The sequence below is a fragment of the Branchiostoma lanceolatum genome, chromosome 16 (assembly GCF_035083965.1).
Source record: "Branchiostoma lanceolatum isolate klBraLanc5 chromosome 16, klBraLanc5.hap2, whole genome shotgun sequence".
Taxonomy (NCBI): domain Eukaryota; kingdom Metazoa; phylum Chordata; class Leptocardii; order Amphioxiformes; family Branchiostomatidae; genus Branchiostoma; species Branchiostoma lanceolatum.
Window position 1 is genome coordinate 12,196,944 of NC_089737.1, and position 18,689 is coordinate 12,215,632.

The window sequence follows — 18,689 nt, forward strand, 5'->3', positions numbered from 1 at the left end:
AAGACCAGGGAATTAGCGACTTAATTGTAACCTTAATTGCGCCGCGCAGGATAACAGTACATGCTTCTCCCAGTGGAAAACCTGCAAGAACCAACCAACCAACCGATCAGAGGAGACCAAGGTGATGGCAACATCTCATCAGTAAGGCATATCTGATACAATTCAATACTCAAGCTATGGGACCTACGTGTAAACAAGCCTAACGCTCATGTGACGGGAACAGCAGACGATAAACCTGATAGTGACTAAGTGTGAGAGTTTACTTTCAAAATGCAAAATTTCCCGAAAGAGTTACTAGTATCTGAACTACAGTTGAAAGTTGTCTAATATCTAACAGATCAATTTTTCATGACCAAAGGACCAGAATTTTCAAACACAATGACTTGTAGCTGACCAATGGGATCTAACCTAAGAAGAGCAGTTGACCAATGACAACTGACCTGAGAAGTGCAGCAGTTTCTCCTCCCCGATCATGACCTCCTCTATGAGGTCACAGCGTCCCAGCTTCACCAGCTCAGGATTGCCAAACGTGGACACGATCTCCCCCCCTGTACAGGGATGGAAGTGGGTATTCAGGATAAAGCATAAGATACATAAACTGCTCTTTGCAAACAAAGTGAGACAATTGCCGCGTTTCTGTTCCTGGCTACCTCCGACTCGAGGTGAACAGCCCGGCAGACTGTTGAGGAACTCACTACAGTACTCTAAGTCTAAAGCCAGGGGTACTAAACGTTACACCACGAGTGCGAAACTTGCGCTGGCTCAACTTCTTGGTGGACAAAAAAACTGAAAAAAAAAACTGATCCGTTATTCTGGATGACAGTAACCTTGCTTTTATATTAGTAATATCGAACATAGAGACAGCTTTTAATTGTGTTGGTCAACGTCTCAACGATTATTGGGAAGTCTGAACTGTTAACCACGCTAGTTGTACATAGAAATATTATCGTTTCGACTTAAATGCATGCGTGATTGTAAGCTACGGCACAATTCAGTCTCCATACTGCAATGCCGTTTTGTTCCATGTTTTTATCAATAAACCAATTACTACTACTACATAATACAAAAGTATACTCAAGCACCTGGATTGATTTTGTTAATAGACAGACATTTCAGATGTGGTTGATATTGTCACTGATGGAAGATAATAGATGCTATCTGAAATGTCTGACCGTTTACAAAATTATCTGGCTGTCTAACCTTCATCAACAAAGCAATAAGACACTTTTTCTAAAGCACACTTGAGTGTTAAAAACACACATTAGATATACCACCTAACATACAACATACAGTATCAGCTATTCTAGTAATTTCTACTTTTTATTCTGGTGCTTTAACATTCTCCCTGCTTTCTGACCCTACTACCTGATAAAATTTGCTTTCAATGGAAAACTGCAGCAGGGAGAATGTTAATAAGCTTTAAAAAGTCAGAAAAGTTCTTGACCTGTGACCAGAGCCAGTCTCTCCACCCCTTCGAAGTCTGCATGTTCGATGGCCATGACACCGGCGTCCGCAAACAGCTGCTCAGGGTAGTTGTAGATCAGTTGCCTGGAAAACAACGTGGATTTCTTAGAACCGATGATTTAAGGGAGACATAAACTTCCTGATTTGAAAACTGGTAAATGAGAAGAAATGATGATAAATGATAGTAATCATGATGATGATGAAATGACAGTAATCTAGATGCTGCATCAGTAAAACTAGAGTCCTCATCTCCTCCAAGGTACAATTTGAAGGTCAGAAGGATCTATTGGAGTTACCATCATATGCAGAATTCTATAGTACATGAACAAACAGCAAATGTTCTATTTGTTAGGGTAGAGATTGCGATTTTGCAGAAAAGATGATTCTACTGTTAAATCCCGAAGATTTCGGATGCTATGGCAGCTAGCTATTCAGGATGCTAAGAATGTGTTAGAGGAATCTCCCGTTTATAAATCCTAAATTTCAAGTTAATCCATTGATCTACAGTGAAATGAATCGATGTAGAAAAGTTCTGACTGCCTTTTAAGGGAATACATTACAGACTCCAATCATAACAACTCAACCAGATTGAAATCTCTACTGACAAATGTCATCAAAGATTGGCATCAAAAACAAACTTGTCTTGTGACTGACCTATTGATGAAGACGTTAATGTTGTGCTTGAGGATCCGCCCGACTTTCTCCTTCATCTTCTCCTTCTCTGCCAACTCCAGTTCAGCAACCTTAGCCACCGAGTCCACACGCACGCGGGAACCAAACACCTACAGACAGATAATACAAGGTTTCAATCTGTAAAAGAGGAACTGTTGCGAGTTCAGAAATAAAAATTGGCAGATAAACTGAAGAAACAGTCACCACGAAAACTGCGAACATCAAGCCACCACAAACATTTCTGCATTTACAGTTAGACTATATCAACTAATATCAACCTTACGTATAAATGCCAACTTCCCAATGTTAGAAGAAAACATAGACTTAACGATGATACGAATGACATTTCAAAGGGTATAAGAGTCTAACCTTAATCTTGTCGGCATCCATGGACGTATTACCGATGAGGATTCGTGCGTTCTCTATCCGCTTGGGTTGGTTCACACCAGGCTTCTTCTGTAACAGGAACCCTGAAGGGGAAAAACATCAACATAAGTGTAAGTTGTGAGTTCATTTATTTTCACACACTGAATCACAGAAACTTTATTTCAGTCAGTAGAAGGTGAAAGAAGGATTTCACTGTGTTTCAACTTCGTGGTTGAAACAGTTCAAAGTAGAGTAGTAATACATTGGAAACAAACATTAACAGTGAAATGATTTGCGAAATTGCGATGGATTGCCAAGGAATTTCACTACCAATTTTGTACCTCTTTACTTTACCAGCATTTTAGCAAATAGATGCAGATATACCAAATGCATTGTAAAAATGTCAGTTTTCACTGTAAGTGTATCTCTATTTTGGAAATCTAACACTTCTTAAGCAAATACTCCCCAGGGTCTAGAGTAAATAAAATTTGTGCCTTCTCCAGACAGGTACAGTCAGTGGACATTAAGAAAGAGGTCCTCGTTCCCATGTCTGGAGCGACTGGACAGTTTCTCTCCTTCCTTTGCACCACCTACACTGACATGTTCACACTACCAGGCTGGGCTGAACCCAACCCTGTAGGAGTGATTACAGTAAGGCACGGTTGTGCAGGAAGGGACGGTTTGTTGGATTTCGGTGGATCAAGCTCTTCACCCTGTAGTGCCTAGTGGCGCATAGGTCAGCCTGTTTCCTTGCTGTTACAGTAACACAAGGTATACTTAAGTCTTATACACTAGTTACAGGCCCACTGCCCACGTTTGCAAGCCCTTCCCCTTAAACATGCTTGAACACAGGACCCCTGTTTTACATCCCTTCTGAAAGACGGGTGCAGCCCCAACCGAGATGCCCTTCCCAGGATTTGAACTGGGGTCTCCCAGTTTGCAACTAATTGGAACCAGGAGCTCAACTATGAGGCTGCTACCAGTTGAGCTACAGGGACATTCCTTTCAGTGGATCAAAGGACACAAAAAACATAGAGATTCTCACCTTCATCAAGGTATGAGTCGACCAATCCACCACCGGGGATCTTGATGATCTTAATGGCATCAAGAGATGTGGAACCCTGAAAACAGATAAACCAAAATGTCATCAATAATACACTTGTACGAACTATCTCATATGTAATTCTTATTAGTAATATTACCCAACAACTGGCTTAACACTGTCACACATTCAGGACCTTCTCACAACTTTGCTCCTGACCACTCTCCAACCAAGGTTAGCGCTGGGTTGGGAGAAGCCTGGAATCCATCCTATTCTAGCTCCAGTTTGCTCCTCTGATCACATACAACCAGAATATGACTTTCTTGCCTTTGCTTTTTTAGAATTTATAGGCGGCTGGCACAGACATCTAGAAGAACTTGAAGACTTGTACTTGTAGTAGGCAACCTCACAAAACAATTCCCAACCACAGATGACTGTGCTCATGACTATCTCTCCACCACGGCCTGGAGAAAATCGGGAGGCCATGGTCGCCTCTTTTTGACAGGGGCTCTACTCCCAACCATGGTCTGGAGAAGGTTGGGAGGCCATGGTCAGTTCTATGAGACCGGGGCTTAAGCTATTCACATAGTATTAGTAGAAATAAGAACAGACATTTTGAAGAAGATCTAACCTACCTTAAGTCTAAGAACAGCATCCACAGATAACTTGGAGAAATGTTCCTTGTACTGAGTCAGGATCTTGGAGCCGAGGGTGGTACGGGCGATGTTCATAAGGTCCTCACGGAACTTGTCGGGTTCATTCCTAGAGATGAAAGGTTAATTATTAGAAAACACTGATGTCACAACTATGAACGAATTAGAGACATACTGTATTTTCTATGAAATTACTTCATAATAAATTAACCAAGAAACAATAGACTATGAGAACAATGCAAAAGAGGACAGCAACCAAGCTGGGCAATACTGCTGAGTTTTAATGAATTCGATATGAAAATGGCAAATTCTAAGGCTTCATTAGGGCAAACCTATGGTCAGACAAGTTACTGTTGAAGACTGTGGTCACATATAGTCTGGTATGGTCAGTACTGGTCAATCTGAATTTTCCACTTTTGTTTTGGCAAAAGCTACTCCAAGGGTTAGAGGGTGTGCTGAAACTAAAAGGGTGTAGCACCCTTGGTTAGAAGAAATCCTGACAACTCTCTAACAATATATCAAGCTAAAAGATTATTTCTCTGACTAACCCATGGTCTATTGAAGCATCTTGTAGTGCTGCCCTAGCGACGTCCGTGGCCCGGCGAAATCCAGCGACTATCGTCTGCGGATGGATCTTCTGAGAAACAAGTTTCTCCGCTTCCTTCAGAAGCTCGCAGGCGAGCACAGTCACGGACGTGGTCCCGTCACCAACCTCATCGTCTTGGACCTTGGAAATTTCTGGAGAGGACAGAAGATTTCAAGCGATAAGGATACAAAGCAAACAGTAAAGCAGTCATCCTCAATTGAGGTGAAGTGTATTGCTTTTTCAAGTAGCTATTAGTAGCAGTGCAATGCAGCATTGGTATCAGCTGGCAAATTTTAGCCAAGCACATCGGGTCACCCCTACTCTTTTTGATAAGTCTGTTGGGTTCTTAAAAGAAAATGAAAAGATACAGTTGTCTTAGAGTTAGAAATCTAACAATCACTTCTTTATACCTGCCACACAGCAGAAAAATTATTCGGCTGATGAGTCTATAAGTTCTAAGTTACATTTTGGGCACAGTAATATGTGCAGTGTTCTCTTGGTTATCGCACAATTTTCTAGGATTTGGTTGACGTTCCCAGGTCAATGATCCCCGTTCAATGTTATGGAGGAAAAATGACCTCGACTATCGAATGAGTTTGAGATTCTGCACCTTCTGGCAGTCAACAAATGCAGCTGAAGCTTGTCGACTGTGTAACAGGAGCTTAACAAAAGTCCCTGCCAGATCAAGAGTTAAATCTGTGCCTTCTCCAGACAGGTACAGTCAGTGGACATTAAGAAAGAGGTCCTCGTTCCCATGTCTGGAGCGACTGGACAGTTTCTCTCCTTCCTTTGCACCACCTACACTGACATGTTCACACTACCAGGCTGGGCTGAACCCAACCCTGTAGGAGTGATTACAGTAAGGCACGGTTGTGCAGGAAGGTAGTCAGTGCAACACTAACTCTCTCACGGTCTCTATAAGCTCTACCGATGGTAAAGATAAAGGTCTCATTGCCTTTTTAAGGCTGTAGCGGCAGTGGGTCTAGGGTGCAGAATTGGAAAGGGGAGCCCATCCGGCCATCCCTCTACTTTCACTGCCTTTTACCTCCCCACCAAAGTCAGGAGTGAGTCATGTTAAGTGCCTTTCCCAGGGACATGACGTCTAACCAAGGAATGCCAGAAATCGCACCCGTGAACTCGTGTTTTCACTAGCCTGGCCATTCAGCCTTTCAATGCCACAACAAAACATCTTACCATCCATGAGGCATTGCCAGAAAGGCTGTTTGTGGGACTTACCTACGAGCACCTTTGCTGCAGGGTTGTCCACACCTATAGACTTCAGGATTGTAGCTCCGTCATTGGTCACCTGAATGTTCTCATGGGCAGGGTTGGAGGACTGAAGAATCTTGTCCTAAAACAAGACAAGAAGAGAACTTAAGTTAGCTTTGTTAGTTTTCTTGTTTTAACTAATCTCCTAGCAGATCTATTGGTGGCAGGGCAGTATCAAAAGGGCCAACGATTATCCAAGACCACTGGTTGGCCCTTCTGATACTGCCTTGCCACTGATAGATCTACTGTATGTACTTGGAGATTAGTTTTGACCATTTGAACTAAGCAGGGACTGGAAGTATGAGTTCAATATCAAGGACAGGTTGATATTTTCCTCTCATGCTAGATGAAAATGTTTAAGAACATTATTTTAATAACCAATTTTCATGTTTCTTTATGAATCAATTTTTAATCAGAGATGGCAAGCAATCAGATCCCTGTATCTATCACTAGCATCAAAAAATGTGAATAGAAACAAGAAAGGGCTGCAAAGTCAGCAACAGAGGCTAAGTCCTCTTCATCTTGAAAATAACTCCATCCACACAACGCACCATGCCCTTTGGTCCCAGCGTACTCTTGATGAGATCGCCGATAGCGATGGCGCCGACGAAGGACGACAGACGAGCGGTCTCGCCACGTTCCTCCTCCGCCTGCTGCTTCAGGATCTGGATGGGGTTCAGCGCCATTCCCGCCTGGAAAACACAGACCACAAAAAAAATGTCAGAGCAACTAAAAAGACAAACTTAAGCCAGCTGCTTGTAAGGCACCCTTTTATATAAGCATAGAAACATAGGGCGGTTCCTACTCAGGACGCCATCAAACTGATTTCATCGGAACACAACCCGTCATGGAAGTGACCTAGAGGTCGCCCTAGAGGAAGATGGGAAGACCAGATCTTCAACACGCTCCAGGGGCTGTGAGTCACCAGAAACAACTGGAGGGTCTATGCCGAGAGCAGACCAGCCTGGCGAGCCCTATGCATGTCCGCAGCCGCCATGCATCAGACACTGATGCCTGCGAATGATTGATTGATAGAAACTTTGATCAAGTGATGGGAAAAGAAAACAAAATTGTGCAGGGGCCAAAACATCAGAGAACAGCGCCAGTCCCGCCTGAAAAACACAGACTGCAAAAAAAACGTCTTGTTGAGAATTGTGCTGTAAAAATGCGACTTTTGATTTTGCTTTTGTGTCAAGCATTTTTGAATACATGTACGATGTATCTTGATCATCGTACTGAGATTCATTCTTTTCCCCAGAGAATCCAAACCCTGGTATAATGCTATAAGTTTAGCATAGGCTACTTTGAGATCAATCATTTGCTATTGAATAATTCTACATTGTGCTCCGTCTGAAACAAAGACCACAAAAAAAACCTCCTCGTTGAGAATTGTGCTATGAAAATGTGACTTATGAGTTATGATTTTGTGTCCAGCATTTTTGAATGCATGAATCTTGTGGATTACATTAAACCCTGGTTAAATGCTTTAAGTTGTGTCAAGGAAGCTCTGAGTCTGAGAATTTGATTCGAAGTTTCAATCAAACAAATTTACATGCCTTACTACTGTAAATTGTGAAATACTTTAGGTGGGCGCAGTGAACACGCGCTCTCTAGCATAATTTGCTACTACAGCTGTTTCAACTGTAACCTCAAAGACACCGCAGACTCTTAATTTTCACCTCGCCTGAAATCTAACTACTGCAAACTTAAACAAATTCACAGTACAAAGACATAATTTTTTGCATATCTTAAGTCTCATAATTTTTATGCCCAAATTTGGACAGCTTTCCTGCTTCTTTCTAGAACAAACTATCGTTCTCAGAGCAACTAAAAAGACAAATATAGCCAGCTTTCATTGATGTGTCTCTTTACCTATGCATAGAAACACAATGGAGAGATTGGAAATGTGAAGAAAAGTCGGCACATAATAATTTTACAGAAGAGAAAAAGTGATGGGGAGGGGGGCACACCATGACACCAAAGAAAGACATGCAGAAATCCCACGTGCAGTGCACATAGCTTCACGCGGAAAAACCCACTAGAATCCCAATAATCTCAAAATCTGAGGACATAGAGTCGTGCACTAGGAATAACTTAAGGATATTGTAGTGAGGAATGTTGCAAATACTTCTTCAAACGTACCATTTTGCTAGCTGGTAACGGTGCTGGTAGATGGTTCTTCTAGACTTTTCTAGCTTCTCTGCACCGGCGTGTAGCGATGCGCGCATCAAACGGTTTTGGATTAATGAAAAATTCTTGAATTTAAATAAACCAAAATATATCTTTTACAACCCTTTTCCATTATTTATCTACTTTTTATTAATTATAATATTTTCAAATAAAATATCATAAGGTAAATGTCGAAAAAAAGATTATAATATTTAAAGAAAACGTAACTAGGAGTTACGTTTGGGTGCCTTCATCTTCTCGAACAGTAAAATCTCGCGAGATTTCGCGATAATTACAAAAACCGCGAACTGCACGACGGGAAAACTAGCAACGATGGCGGCAGCTTCAAGCGGGCAGACAGTCGGTAAGTTTTACTTTTTTACAATTTTTACCCTTTCTTGGCTTTTTACGATCACATTTTCCCTCAGAATATAATCTTTATAGTCTTAGGGATAAATCTGCGCTATTCTGGGTGAGTAAATCGCCGTGATTTGAAAGAAAATATGTTAATCCGAAAAGCTAGACTTGACAAGATGTGTCTGAGTGGCAGTTGGTGGTCCGTTTACAAGAACCGCGTCTAAGTAAACAGAGAAGGGTTTTCTTTTGTCTGTTTGAATGGGCGTGAATTGGCAGAAACCAGACTATGTGTATCTGTTGCAGATTCTTTATGCATGTGTATCAAGGAAGATTTGTGATCCCTTTAATTCTGTACGTAACAGTGGTTTGTCATTTTGTGGGGGTTGTTTGAAAAATATTTTATGATCTTTTCAAAATAGTCTCCGGGTCTCCTGAGACTAGAGTTTGCGAAAGAACGAAGAAAAAGATATAATATTTTCCCCTGTTTTCTTGGTCCTAGTTAGTGTAGTCTAAGTTAAACCCTAGCCCTGGTAGTATAAGACATATGGAACACTTCAATTTAAAAAGTTCCTTCAATTTAAAAAGTTCAACTTCAAGACATTCTATGTCACTTGCCCCACAGTCACGAGTTGCAAAATATGCAAAAAAATATATTAGGTACAGGTACACAAGTTTAGGTACAGGTCTGGTACCTGAACCTGCTTGTTCAAATAATGGTTGATTTTCAATAGGACAAAAGATTCAGATTTCAATACACTGCCACGGTAATTTCATGGTAATTTTATCTGTCATAGTGGCCGTACGTAGCCTACCCTGACCAGGCTTGACCTGATTAGTACTGGTTCCGGTTGGACCTGTACATAATTGATTGTACTGGTACACTGTACTGGTAGTAGTGGTACACAACTCTAGCTGCCAGATGTATGCAGTAGGATTACAGGATAAAGCTCAAGCTGAGGAGATTAGTCTGATAAAGCCAGATTCAAGCCTTTAAATCTTGAAGAATGTTTTTCCCCAACAACACAAGAATCAATTGAGGAGTGATTTTGGGGCCAGATATCAAATGTGCCTCACCAAAATGTCTTATGGCAATCATTCCAGAAGGACTGACTACAAGATCAACAAGTTAGGAAAACAATAGGTACACAACTGACATGTTACACCACATTTTAAATGCATGTGCATGTATGATTTTATAACAGGTCCTTTCAAGGCGACCCGGATCTGGAATGGGATCATCCACCATCTACAGGAACATGCGAACGTCCGGAGACACCGGCGCGGCCTGAAGTACCACCAGCACTGCTTCACTGGTGCAGACGCCGTCAGCGTTCTCCTTATCTACCTACAGGACAACAGTTTCCAGTTCGGGGCCTGCGATATCACCAGGATGAAAGTCATCAGATTATGTCAGGTACAAATTCTGGCCAGGTTTTAATTCTTTTGCTAAGTAATATGAATATAGGTTTAGTCAGTTACTAACTCTTTTGTTCTTTTTTGGTTCAGATTCCTCAAGATAAGTCTAAAAGTTTGCTGTGTATTTTGACACAGGTACTGATGGACAATGGAGTGTTCCAGCCCGTTGGTATGAAGGCCAAGTCCAAGGGAAAGTCTCGACCATTTGACGACAGCAACAGTAAACTGTACAGGTAAGTCATAAAAATCATAATACATCATGTCATGTATAGCTGCTAATGTGTAACAACTGTTATCATACACTGATAAAGTCGCTTGACACAGGACTGTGGTCAGCTGACTAATCTTCTGATTTTATGTGCAGCTGATATCCAGATCTGCTGTTAGTGTTATCAATAAAGATGTAGGGAAAAGGTTGAATTGTTAAATTCTTACTTAATCTTCCTTGTTTCAGGTTCACAAAGGCCAGTAAGTCAGCAGAAGGCAAGGAAAATGTTGTAATGTCAAGTGAGGACAGGTGAGTGGATTTGGAACACATATTCTATTCTATCATATATGTATGAAGGAAAAATTTACTGTGTTGACTGTTGAGTACCAAACTTTTTATCTGTCTACCCAGATATAATGAGGAAATCAATGTTTGAACTCCATGTACATATTGGACTTTAATACAGAGTGTAACAGCAATTACTGTATACTATTAAGTAATATGTCCATGAAAATTCACATGCGGTTTACTTTCAACCCCTGAAAGTTTAATTGTAGTTTAAAGCACATGACCTCTGATGTATGCAAGCTGTGCCAGGATTTAATGTATTTATAACTTATATTTCTCAGCCAATCGGAAGAGGATGAGTCGGGCGTAATCCAGAACACCCTCGCCATGGCAACCAGTGATGAAATCCTCCGGGAGCTGTTTGGAGAGACGTACAGCGAAGAGACCGAGTCCATCTGGTCTTCAACAAGCAGTTTGGCCAGTAATGGTTCAGGCTGCAGTATATCCCATGCAGGTTTGTGAACCCCAGCCTCCCTGTCTTACCCTTACCCATCCCAATCCTAGTTGACATCTGGACACCATTATGAATATGATCCTTATAGTTTTAACTATAACAGTGTCTACATGTTGTGTATCCCATCCATGACCAATATTTTCCCATACAAAGTAGCGTACAAAACCAGCAGCTTTTGTTAGGTCTTTCCACATAGATTAAAGACTGTAATATAGTGTAAACCAATGTATGAAAAAGAACCTTTTTTTCTATGTCCAAGTGAAAAAGATTCAATCACAGACCCCTTTTTTCAGATAAAGTAAAAACAACTTACAGTGTAGACAGGTTCTGTTTATGAGCTGTAATTACAGACTTCAGTTTTAATAAAGGATATGGTCAATTGAGACTTACATGTTTGTAACTGTGTTAAAAGTTTTGCATGTGCACCCTTCCCCTCCATTCAGCCATTCTTTCATCCACCCATCTATCCATCCATCCATTCATGGTCATATTTGCCTCAAAATCGTCTTAATGTTTGTACAACTCAAATGTGTATTACATGCATATGTACATTCAACACTCACTCACTCACTCTCTCATTCATCTATCGTTGTATGTTTCATCCATCCTGTCATGCTGCTGCCTCAGACTAACCCTGTGCTGTCTCCGCTGTACTAATTTTCAGACCTTTCAGTCCTAGACGAGGTTTGGAAGGAGATGACTCTGGTTAAACTCCTGACCATCGTGGAACTCCCCCTGTTGGACGGCATCCTCAGCATGTGCAGCGAAGCAAAGCAGCACCGCTTGAGCATGCGTCGCGGCCTGGTCATCTCAAACATCTGCACAGCAAGCTCAGATTCAGACAGTGACAGCATTAAGTAAGTGTTTGTCTACCTGTATATGTGCATTTAATGTTTTTGATTTTCTGATTTAGGTCAGGTGTGCTCACCTCACCTGTCCCTTGACCGCTTTGTGGATCGTTGGGGCACAAGTGCGTTCTACAGAATGTTAACCAAACAACAAGCAGTTTATCAAAGCATACAATTAAAAGGTTGCATTGTTTATTAATTTGCCTGTGGTAGAATAAAGCAATGCACGAAACATAAATAAAGACAGAAAAGAAAACGTACTGGGGTAGAATAAAAGCTGTAATGGCTTTTTCCCCCATCTAACCTAACAGCTAAATCTTAGATTAGTACAAATTTGACAGATAAAAAAATGATAATGATAAACAATTATCAAATCCTAGTTGATTGTATTGGCAGTAGCAACTTTTTATAAGTATAATACACAAAGTAAAAACAACATAACTTTGGGATGAATTAGGGTGTATATTTGCAAGATTCCTAAAACCCTATTCTTATCTATTTTGTCCAGTTATTTCTTGACCCATGACCCCTGGATAACCTCTGGCCTGGCGTGCCTCGACTTCATGCCGGAGACCATCGGAATGAAACTCAGCGACACGGCGGCCGACACCCGCGACTGGAAACTCTCCCTCTACCAGGCCATCGCCGATCACTACACCCACCTCCATGAACCTCTGCTGACCAATCGGCTGTTTGATGTGCATGTGGCTGTCCTGGGCCTGATTGGTTAGTTTCTCAGACATCACATGATTATCACATGATCATCACATGACCATTACATGAACATCACATGATTATCACATGACACTTCACCCATCTCCATGAACCTCTGCTGACCAATCGGCTGTTTGACGTACATGTGGCTGTCCTGGGGCTGATTGGTTAGTTTCTCAGTCATCACATGTTTATCACATGACACTTGCACTACACCCACCTGCACGAACCTCTGCTGACCAATCGGCTGTTTGACGTGCATGTGGCTGTCCTGGGCCTGATTGGTTAGTTTCTCAGCCATCACATGACCATTGCATGGCTGGGACGTGAGTAACATCACATTTGCTTTTGTGAACAAAATACCCCAAATTGATCAAAAGTCAACTTCATTAGTTGCTTATGGGTTAAACTGATAGCGCTACTAACTTCTTTCTGGTGTAAGTCCTGCGGTAGAAAACAATACCACCAAATTTGCATTACCTAAATCCTAATACAGTGTCTAACATTTATTTTTGTTTTTTCTGTCTCTCAAGTGAAGAGTTAGTTAGCCCAGGCAGCGAAGGCCCTTCAGTTGGTGCTACTACTGATGCAAGATATTCTTTATCTATAAAATTTATTAATCTGTCAAATCTTTAGTCACTCAGCAGTTGCTCCGTGCTTTCAGCCTCAAGTAGAAAGGGGGGTGTTATTCCTATATTGGTGATTGAATTTGTTTTTTCTTTATCTGTTTTCCTAGTGAAGAGTAAGCTTGCCCAGGCAGTGAAGGCCCTACAGTTGGTGCTGCTGTTGCTGCCCTCAGAGAGCAGGGAGGAACTGAGGAGGTTGCTGCGCTTCATGGCCCTGTCTTCCACCAACACAGAGATCGTCTTCCACAAACAGGTGAGAAGACCAGTTTGTTGTGTACATGTAGGGTTCCATCTCATTGTTTGACGGAATGGCTGAAAAGTCTGTCGAGGGACGGAAGATTGAACTGTTTGGATGTCTGCTTAAAGAATTAATAGAACATGACCAAACCTAAGTTTAACCAATCATAGATGAATCTTTCAGACATTTGTAATGATGAATGTATGTATAGACTAGTATAAAAGAGACATGTCAAGGTATGCACTGAACTTGTTGATTCCAATATAAATTGGTAAAACTCTCTCCATAATCACCCTAACAAGTGACAACAACACACTTACACGTTAAATGACTGATCTTATCTGTACTTTACCCAGTGTGACAACAGGACGTCCATGCGTAGAGCCTTCACCAAGGCTGTGGTGAGAAACCCTGTCCTCGGCAAGGGTCAGACCGAGCAGCTGGTCATGTACATGGTTGACAACCACCGTGAGATCTTCCAGATCCCGCCTGACCTCAAAGAAGCTGTGGAAATGAAAATCCAGTCGTTACGCGCGGGGGCCAAACCCGAGGACGTCCCTCTAGGTACGGGTGAGTGAAGTTTTGCGTTCCTCCCTGCATGCAGGACACCCTGCAGGGGCTAGGGGGCGTCGCTGTGCTGTCAAAGCCGGGGGGTCGGTTTGGATACTCCCCCCGCTTGATGGCGAAGTGGTACAGTCCTGGTCCTTATAAGGGCGTAGTCCGTGTTGCATGTCAACCAATCAGGGAATGCATGACAAATCACAACCACGACAATCTTTAATGAAGATAACACCTCCTTGGATCACTACAGCAAGATAAAAGATCTGCACGTTACCTCAGACCAACTTGGATCACGAAATTCCACACAGTATTAAGTGCACAATAACTACTAGTATTTACTACTGTGTGATACCTTCTGTGCAGACTGATGTAGGCTACATTTGGGTTAGGGTTTTGTGCGCGTGAGAAATTTGCGCGTGAAAAACTTGCGCGTGAAAAATTTGCGCGTGAAAAAATAAAGTTCAAGAAATGTGTCAGAAAATGTGCACTACAAAATTCTTAGTCAGAAAAATGTTACCCCATGATATGATTTTGCATCTGTTTCCTGAATTTTGGGTTTGAATTTTAGGTCCCTTGGGAATATCTAAGCTGACTCCCAAGGGATTTAAAACCTTTTTGGAGGTTTTAAGCTTAAAACTTGAAATAAGATGACCCACAATGGAATTAAGTATCTTATTGTTGCATGCTACAGTTCAAAATGTTGTTCTTTCAATCTCCAAGTGATTTTTAAGTGATTTTCAAATGTTAAGTTTTCACGCGCAAAAAAGTTTGAAATTTGCGCGTGAAAGCATCTGCTTGAGAAAAGATTAAATTAGGCTAATAGAATGGAGAAAAGCTTCAAATAGTTACATTTTACAATACAAAACCTTATATAAGTAAGTTGACTATGTATTTCTTAAAGATTTAAGTGATTTTCAAATGTTTAGGTTTCAAGCCCCCAAAAGTTTAACTATTCCCAAGGGACCTATTCCCAAGGGACTAAAAAATCAAAAGTTTTCAGACCATAAATTCAGGTGTCAGATGAAAAATTGTATCATGGGATCACATTTTCCTGTCTAAGAAAATTATACTGCACATTTTCTGACACATTTTACAGAAATTAATTTTTTCACGCGCAAATTCTTCACGCGCAAATTTTCACGCGCAAATTTTTCACGCGCAGAAAACCCGTTCCCCTACATTTTAGCATTTTAATGATAACTTGGCTTTTATTTATTTTTCATAAGTCCATATGCCCCTATCACACATCAAGAAAATTAATTGGTTGGCAAGTCTGCAAGCTCTGAAAATAATGATATTTTGAACAGTAGTACGCCTTATGTTCTCTTGATCATTGTGTGATTTTAGAGATCCGCCAATGTTCCCATATCGCCGAGCCTTGTCCATTGTGATTTTTATTCACTTGATTAGGGTAGATTTTCATGTGAAAAATATGCTTCAATCTCTCAGTCTGCCAATTTTTTAATTCAGCAACAGATCACAACCATGATCAATAATTGAACAAATAAAGCCCAAGCTTTCAACTGTGTGACAGGGGCTATAGGAATGTAGCCTACTTGAGTCTGTACCCGAACTAGAACTCTCTGTGTGTATGGCTTTGTAGGCTTACTGTGTTCTTGTGCACTCTTTACAGTTGCAGGGAGGAACCCCTCTTTGCCAGGTATCTATTGTCGCCATGACGATAACAGATCTTCATGCATGTTTAACTGTTTCTCACACAGATATAGGATGGTTTTAAAAAGTTTAAACTCGTCACTTACTAATACAATGGTCCTCATGATTCTAAGGTGATATAATGTGTGATCAAGTTGACTGTTCAGGGCATAAGTGGCATATTTTGAATCTATTCTTTCATAAACTAATAACAAAAGTTGGGGTGTGTTACATTTTTATGTAATCTCTGTTTTGATAAAGGCATGTTGTTAGAATGGTTGGAAGGTAATGTAATTATTACTGTACAAAACAAAGAATGTCCTATTCCTGTGGATATTATGTTGTTAGAATGGTTGGAAGTGCATGTAGTCATTGCTGTACAAAAAGAGTGTCCAATTCAGGGTTCTAGCCAACACCTATCATTCCATCATGTGACGTAATTTTCCTGCGCATGCCATTAATCTTGACAAAAATTGGTGAGTCAAGATATACATATATAAAAAAACACTCAACAACGGTGGCCTGGAAATTGAACAATGAAAAAAAGCATGTATATGATTTTTCTGTTAGAAATTGAGATGACGGGAAAAAATTTCGAGCTAGCTAGAGCCCTGGTTGGAAATGAATAATAGTTGTGGTACAAAAGAATTTCCTATGCCTGTATGTTTCTGACCAAATGTGATCTTTTCCCCTCTAGCAGTAGGATTCTGCAAACGAATCACGATACAGGAGTACGAAGCGCAAGCGATCACGGAGACGGAAAGGGCGCTCGTTGACATGATGAACGGGATCCTCGACCACACCAAGATGACCGTCAAGGAAAAGCAACGCCGTCTGAACGACTTCTGGAGGCACCATCCCAAAATTTACGCCAAGTTCTTCTCTGGTATGATGTGAGAAGGCATGTTTTGGTCATGCGAACACATTTTCAGCTTTCTATCCAAGTGCCAAGCAGTAACTGGGAGGAACCAAGGGCTGCTTCAGGAAGAACAAAGTGGGGGAGGGGGGCAAGATGGGCATTTGACAGTATATACATTATATACACATGCACACACAACTGTATATATATATTTTTCTTGCCATCAAGTTTTCCTGTATATACCCTTTCAGTCCCTGTCATTGATACTGTTAACAGCATGTATAGAAATAAATGTATTTTGCACAAGATAAAATTACAAGGCAACTGGATAGATTTTTATCTGACATTTTACGAAGTTTATCCAGTTGCTTGAATAAGTATAATCTTGTGTATCTATATAACCTGGACGTCTAACCTTCATCAACATACATCCATTTTGAAAGGAATTGAAATAAGCAAAAGAAAATCATCATACGATCATATTTAACAGTATACCTCAAAGTTAAAGTTAACATGTACATTCTGTAATACTAAAGAGAATTCTACCTCCCTGTGTACAGTCGTTTCAACATCTGTCCCCCATGTACTTTTTCTTTTTAACTTATGATTTTTGGGTAGCAGTTTCACATTGAGTGATGAATATTAACTTTATTTTGCTCCTTATGATAAACCTGTGCAGAATGTGCCAAGGAAAGAAAGATGTAAACTCAGTGACATCTTAATGGTTGGTACAAACTTGTGTCACTATATAAAGTATTATTTCTTACATCAGCTGTGATAGCACAGCTAGATTGACAGTCAAACCTGCTCAAGAAGACCACAAAGGAGTGATAAAATCTGGATCTAATAAACTACATGTATGTGGACAGGTGGTCACTTTAGACAGGATTTTTATTGTGTGTGTCAATGGGAAAAAGTCATTGAAAGGGACAAGCAAAAAAGTGCTCACATTGGCCAGGTGGTGCTTATGTACAGTAGAGGTGGTCACTTGTACAAGTTTGACTGTATACATGTAACATTGACCACTTGGTCATTATTTAGAGGTAGTTATGGGTTCATGTTTGACTACTTGAATTTTACATTTAACAGCCACATGTGAACATTTACTCCAGATATTTGTCATTGAAGATATAACCATTCCTCATATATGCCTCTATACCGGCAGTGTTTTTTGCAATATTTACTCATATTTATCTTATTTACATGTCTATTTTATTCTAGTAAAAATAAATACAGTATGTGTACTTTTTGAAGCTGTATGATTTTATTAAGTTTGACGTATTTAGTCATGAGCAGTGGTCTTTATGCAGTTTCAGATATGCTTAAACGCTTAGGATAGGTAAACCTCAATACTATGAAGAGCAGTTTAAAACACTCATGGTTATTCTGCCTCACTGGGCAAGGAGTTTAGAAAACTATTAATGGAATGACTTTTCTTTCTGCACAATTAAAATTCAGTGCCATTAAATGATTTTATAAACAAAATCTGTCAGCCAACAAGAGTGCAATTTACAAGTTAACTTAAATTGATTTAGACAAGAACCAAAAAGTAGAGTATACATTGTGACCAGCTTGAAGAACTTTAAAATGTAAAAACATGCAATGTGCTAGCATCTTGCCAATACTATAATCATCACAACAAGAGTAACGTTTGTACAAATAAACCTATTTATTCATCAATAAAGACAATAGAAACATCATGCCAAGTCACTTGTATTTATGTCGTACAAAAGAAAGAAAAGACTCTTACTCTAAGATCACAGAACCCGCACATAACCGAAAAAGGGATCCTTTGTCTCCTACTGTCTTAGAAAAAGAAGTCAAACCCGATAAGTTAGAATTCAAACTTTGTGGACACATGCTATACTGCTCTACATTATTTGTCCTTTTCATGTTACTTGCCATTAGCACACGGGCAAGAATTTACAATTAACTTCTCTTTACTGCAGCACGACTTGATATGATAGCCTGGTATTTAAACCTATTATAGTGTATAGCTCCCCAAGCAAGTCTCCTCTCCGCAAATAGAGACTCGGGAGCTATAAATAGGTTTAGATCATACCAGGCTATTGATATGAACCTGTTGGACGAATTGTCTTACACGTTAGACAACTACAAAACGCCATCTTGAGACAGGTACCATTCAGTAGAAGTAGGCCACTGTGTTCTGCCGCGGTGGTGATTCA

General features: G+C 40.5%; 2 protein-coding genes across 9 annotated transcripts in view; one reads left to right on the top strand and one right to left on the bottom strand.

Annotated features, from left to right (window-relative positions):
* The window catches only part of LOC136421416 (T-complex protein 1 subunit beta-like), a 57,226-nt gene that overhangs the window by 4,701 nt on the left and 33,836 nt on the right, over positions 1-18,689 (bottom strand). The window contains exons 2-11 of the mRNA XM_066408705.1: positions 8,195-8,232; positions 6,604-6,744; positions 6,020-6,134; positions 4,746-4,935; positions 4,180-4,306; positions 3,548-3,623; positions 2,506-2,606; positions 2,119-2,246; positions 1,445-1,548; positions 441-548 (exon numbers count right to left, since the gene is read on the bottom strand). Of these exons, the coding sequence (XP_066264802.1) occupies positions 441-548; positions 1,445-1,548; positions 2,119-2,246; positions 2,506-2,606; positions 3,548-3,623; positions 4,180-4,306; positions 4,746-4,935; positions 6,020-6,134; positions 6,604-6,744; positions 8,195-8,197 (1,093 nt within the window). The 5' untranslated portion in view covers positions 8,198-8,232. The remainder of the gene's footprint in view (positions 1-440; positions 549-1,444; positions 1,549-2,118; positions 2,247-2,505; positions 2,607-3,547; positions 3,624-4,179; positions 4,307-4,745; positions 4,936-6,019; positions 6,135-6,603; positions 6,745-8,194; positions 8,233-18,689) is intronic.
* On the top strand, positions 8,493-18,203 carry LOC136421418 (DEP domain-containing protein 7-like). Of its 8 annotated transcripts, none has more exons than XM_066408707.1 (11): positions 8,493-8,585; positions 9,781-9,992; positions 10,130-10,227; positions 10,449-10,511; positions 10,832-11,004; positions 11,669-11,861; positions 12,361-12,578; positions 13,303-13,445; positions 13,787-14,000; positions 15,625-15,651; positions 16,342-18,203. In XM_066408707.1, the coding sequence occupies exons 1-11, from the start codon at positions 8,555-8,557 to the stop codon at positions 16,539-16,541; spliced, it is 1,572 nt and encodes a 523-aa protein (XP_066264804.1). In that variant the 5' UTR covers positions 8,493-8,554; the 3' UTR covers positions 16,542-18,203. The 8 variants fall into 8 exon arrangements, with proteins under 8 accessions (XP_066264804.1, XP_066264805.1, XP_066264806.1 ...); XM_066408708.1 differs by having other exon boundaries at positions 16,345-18,203; XM_066408709.1 differs by having other exon boundaries at positions 13,787-13,994.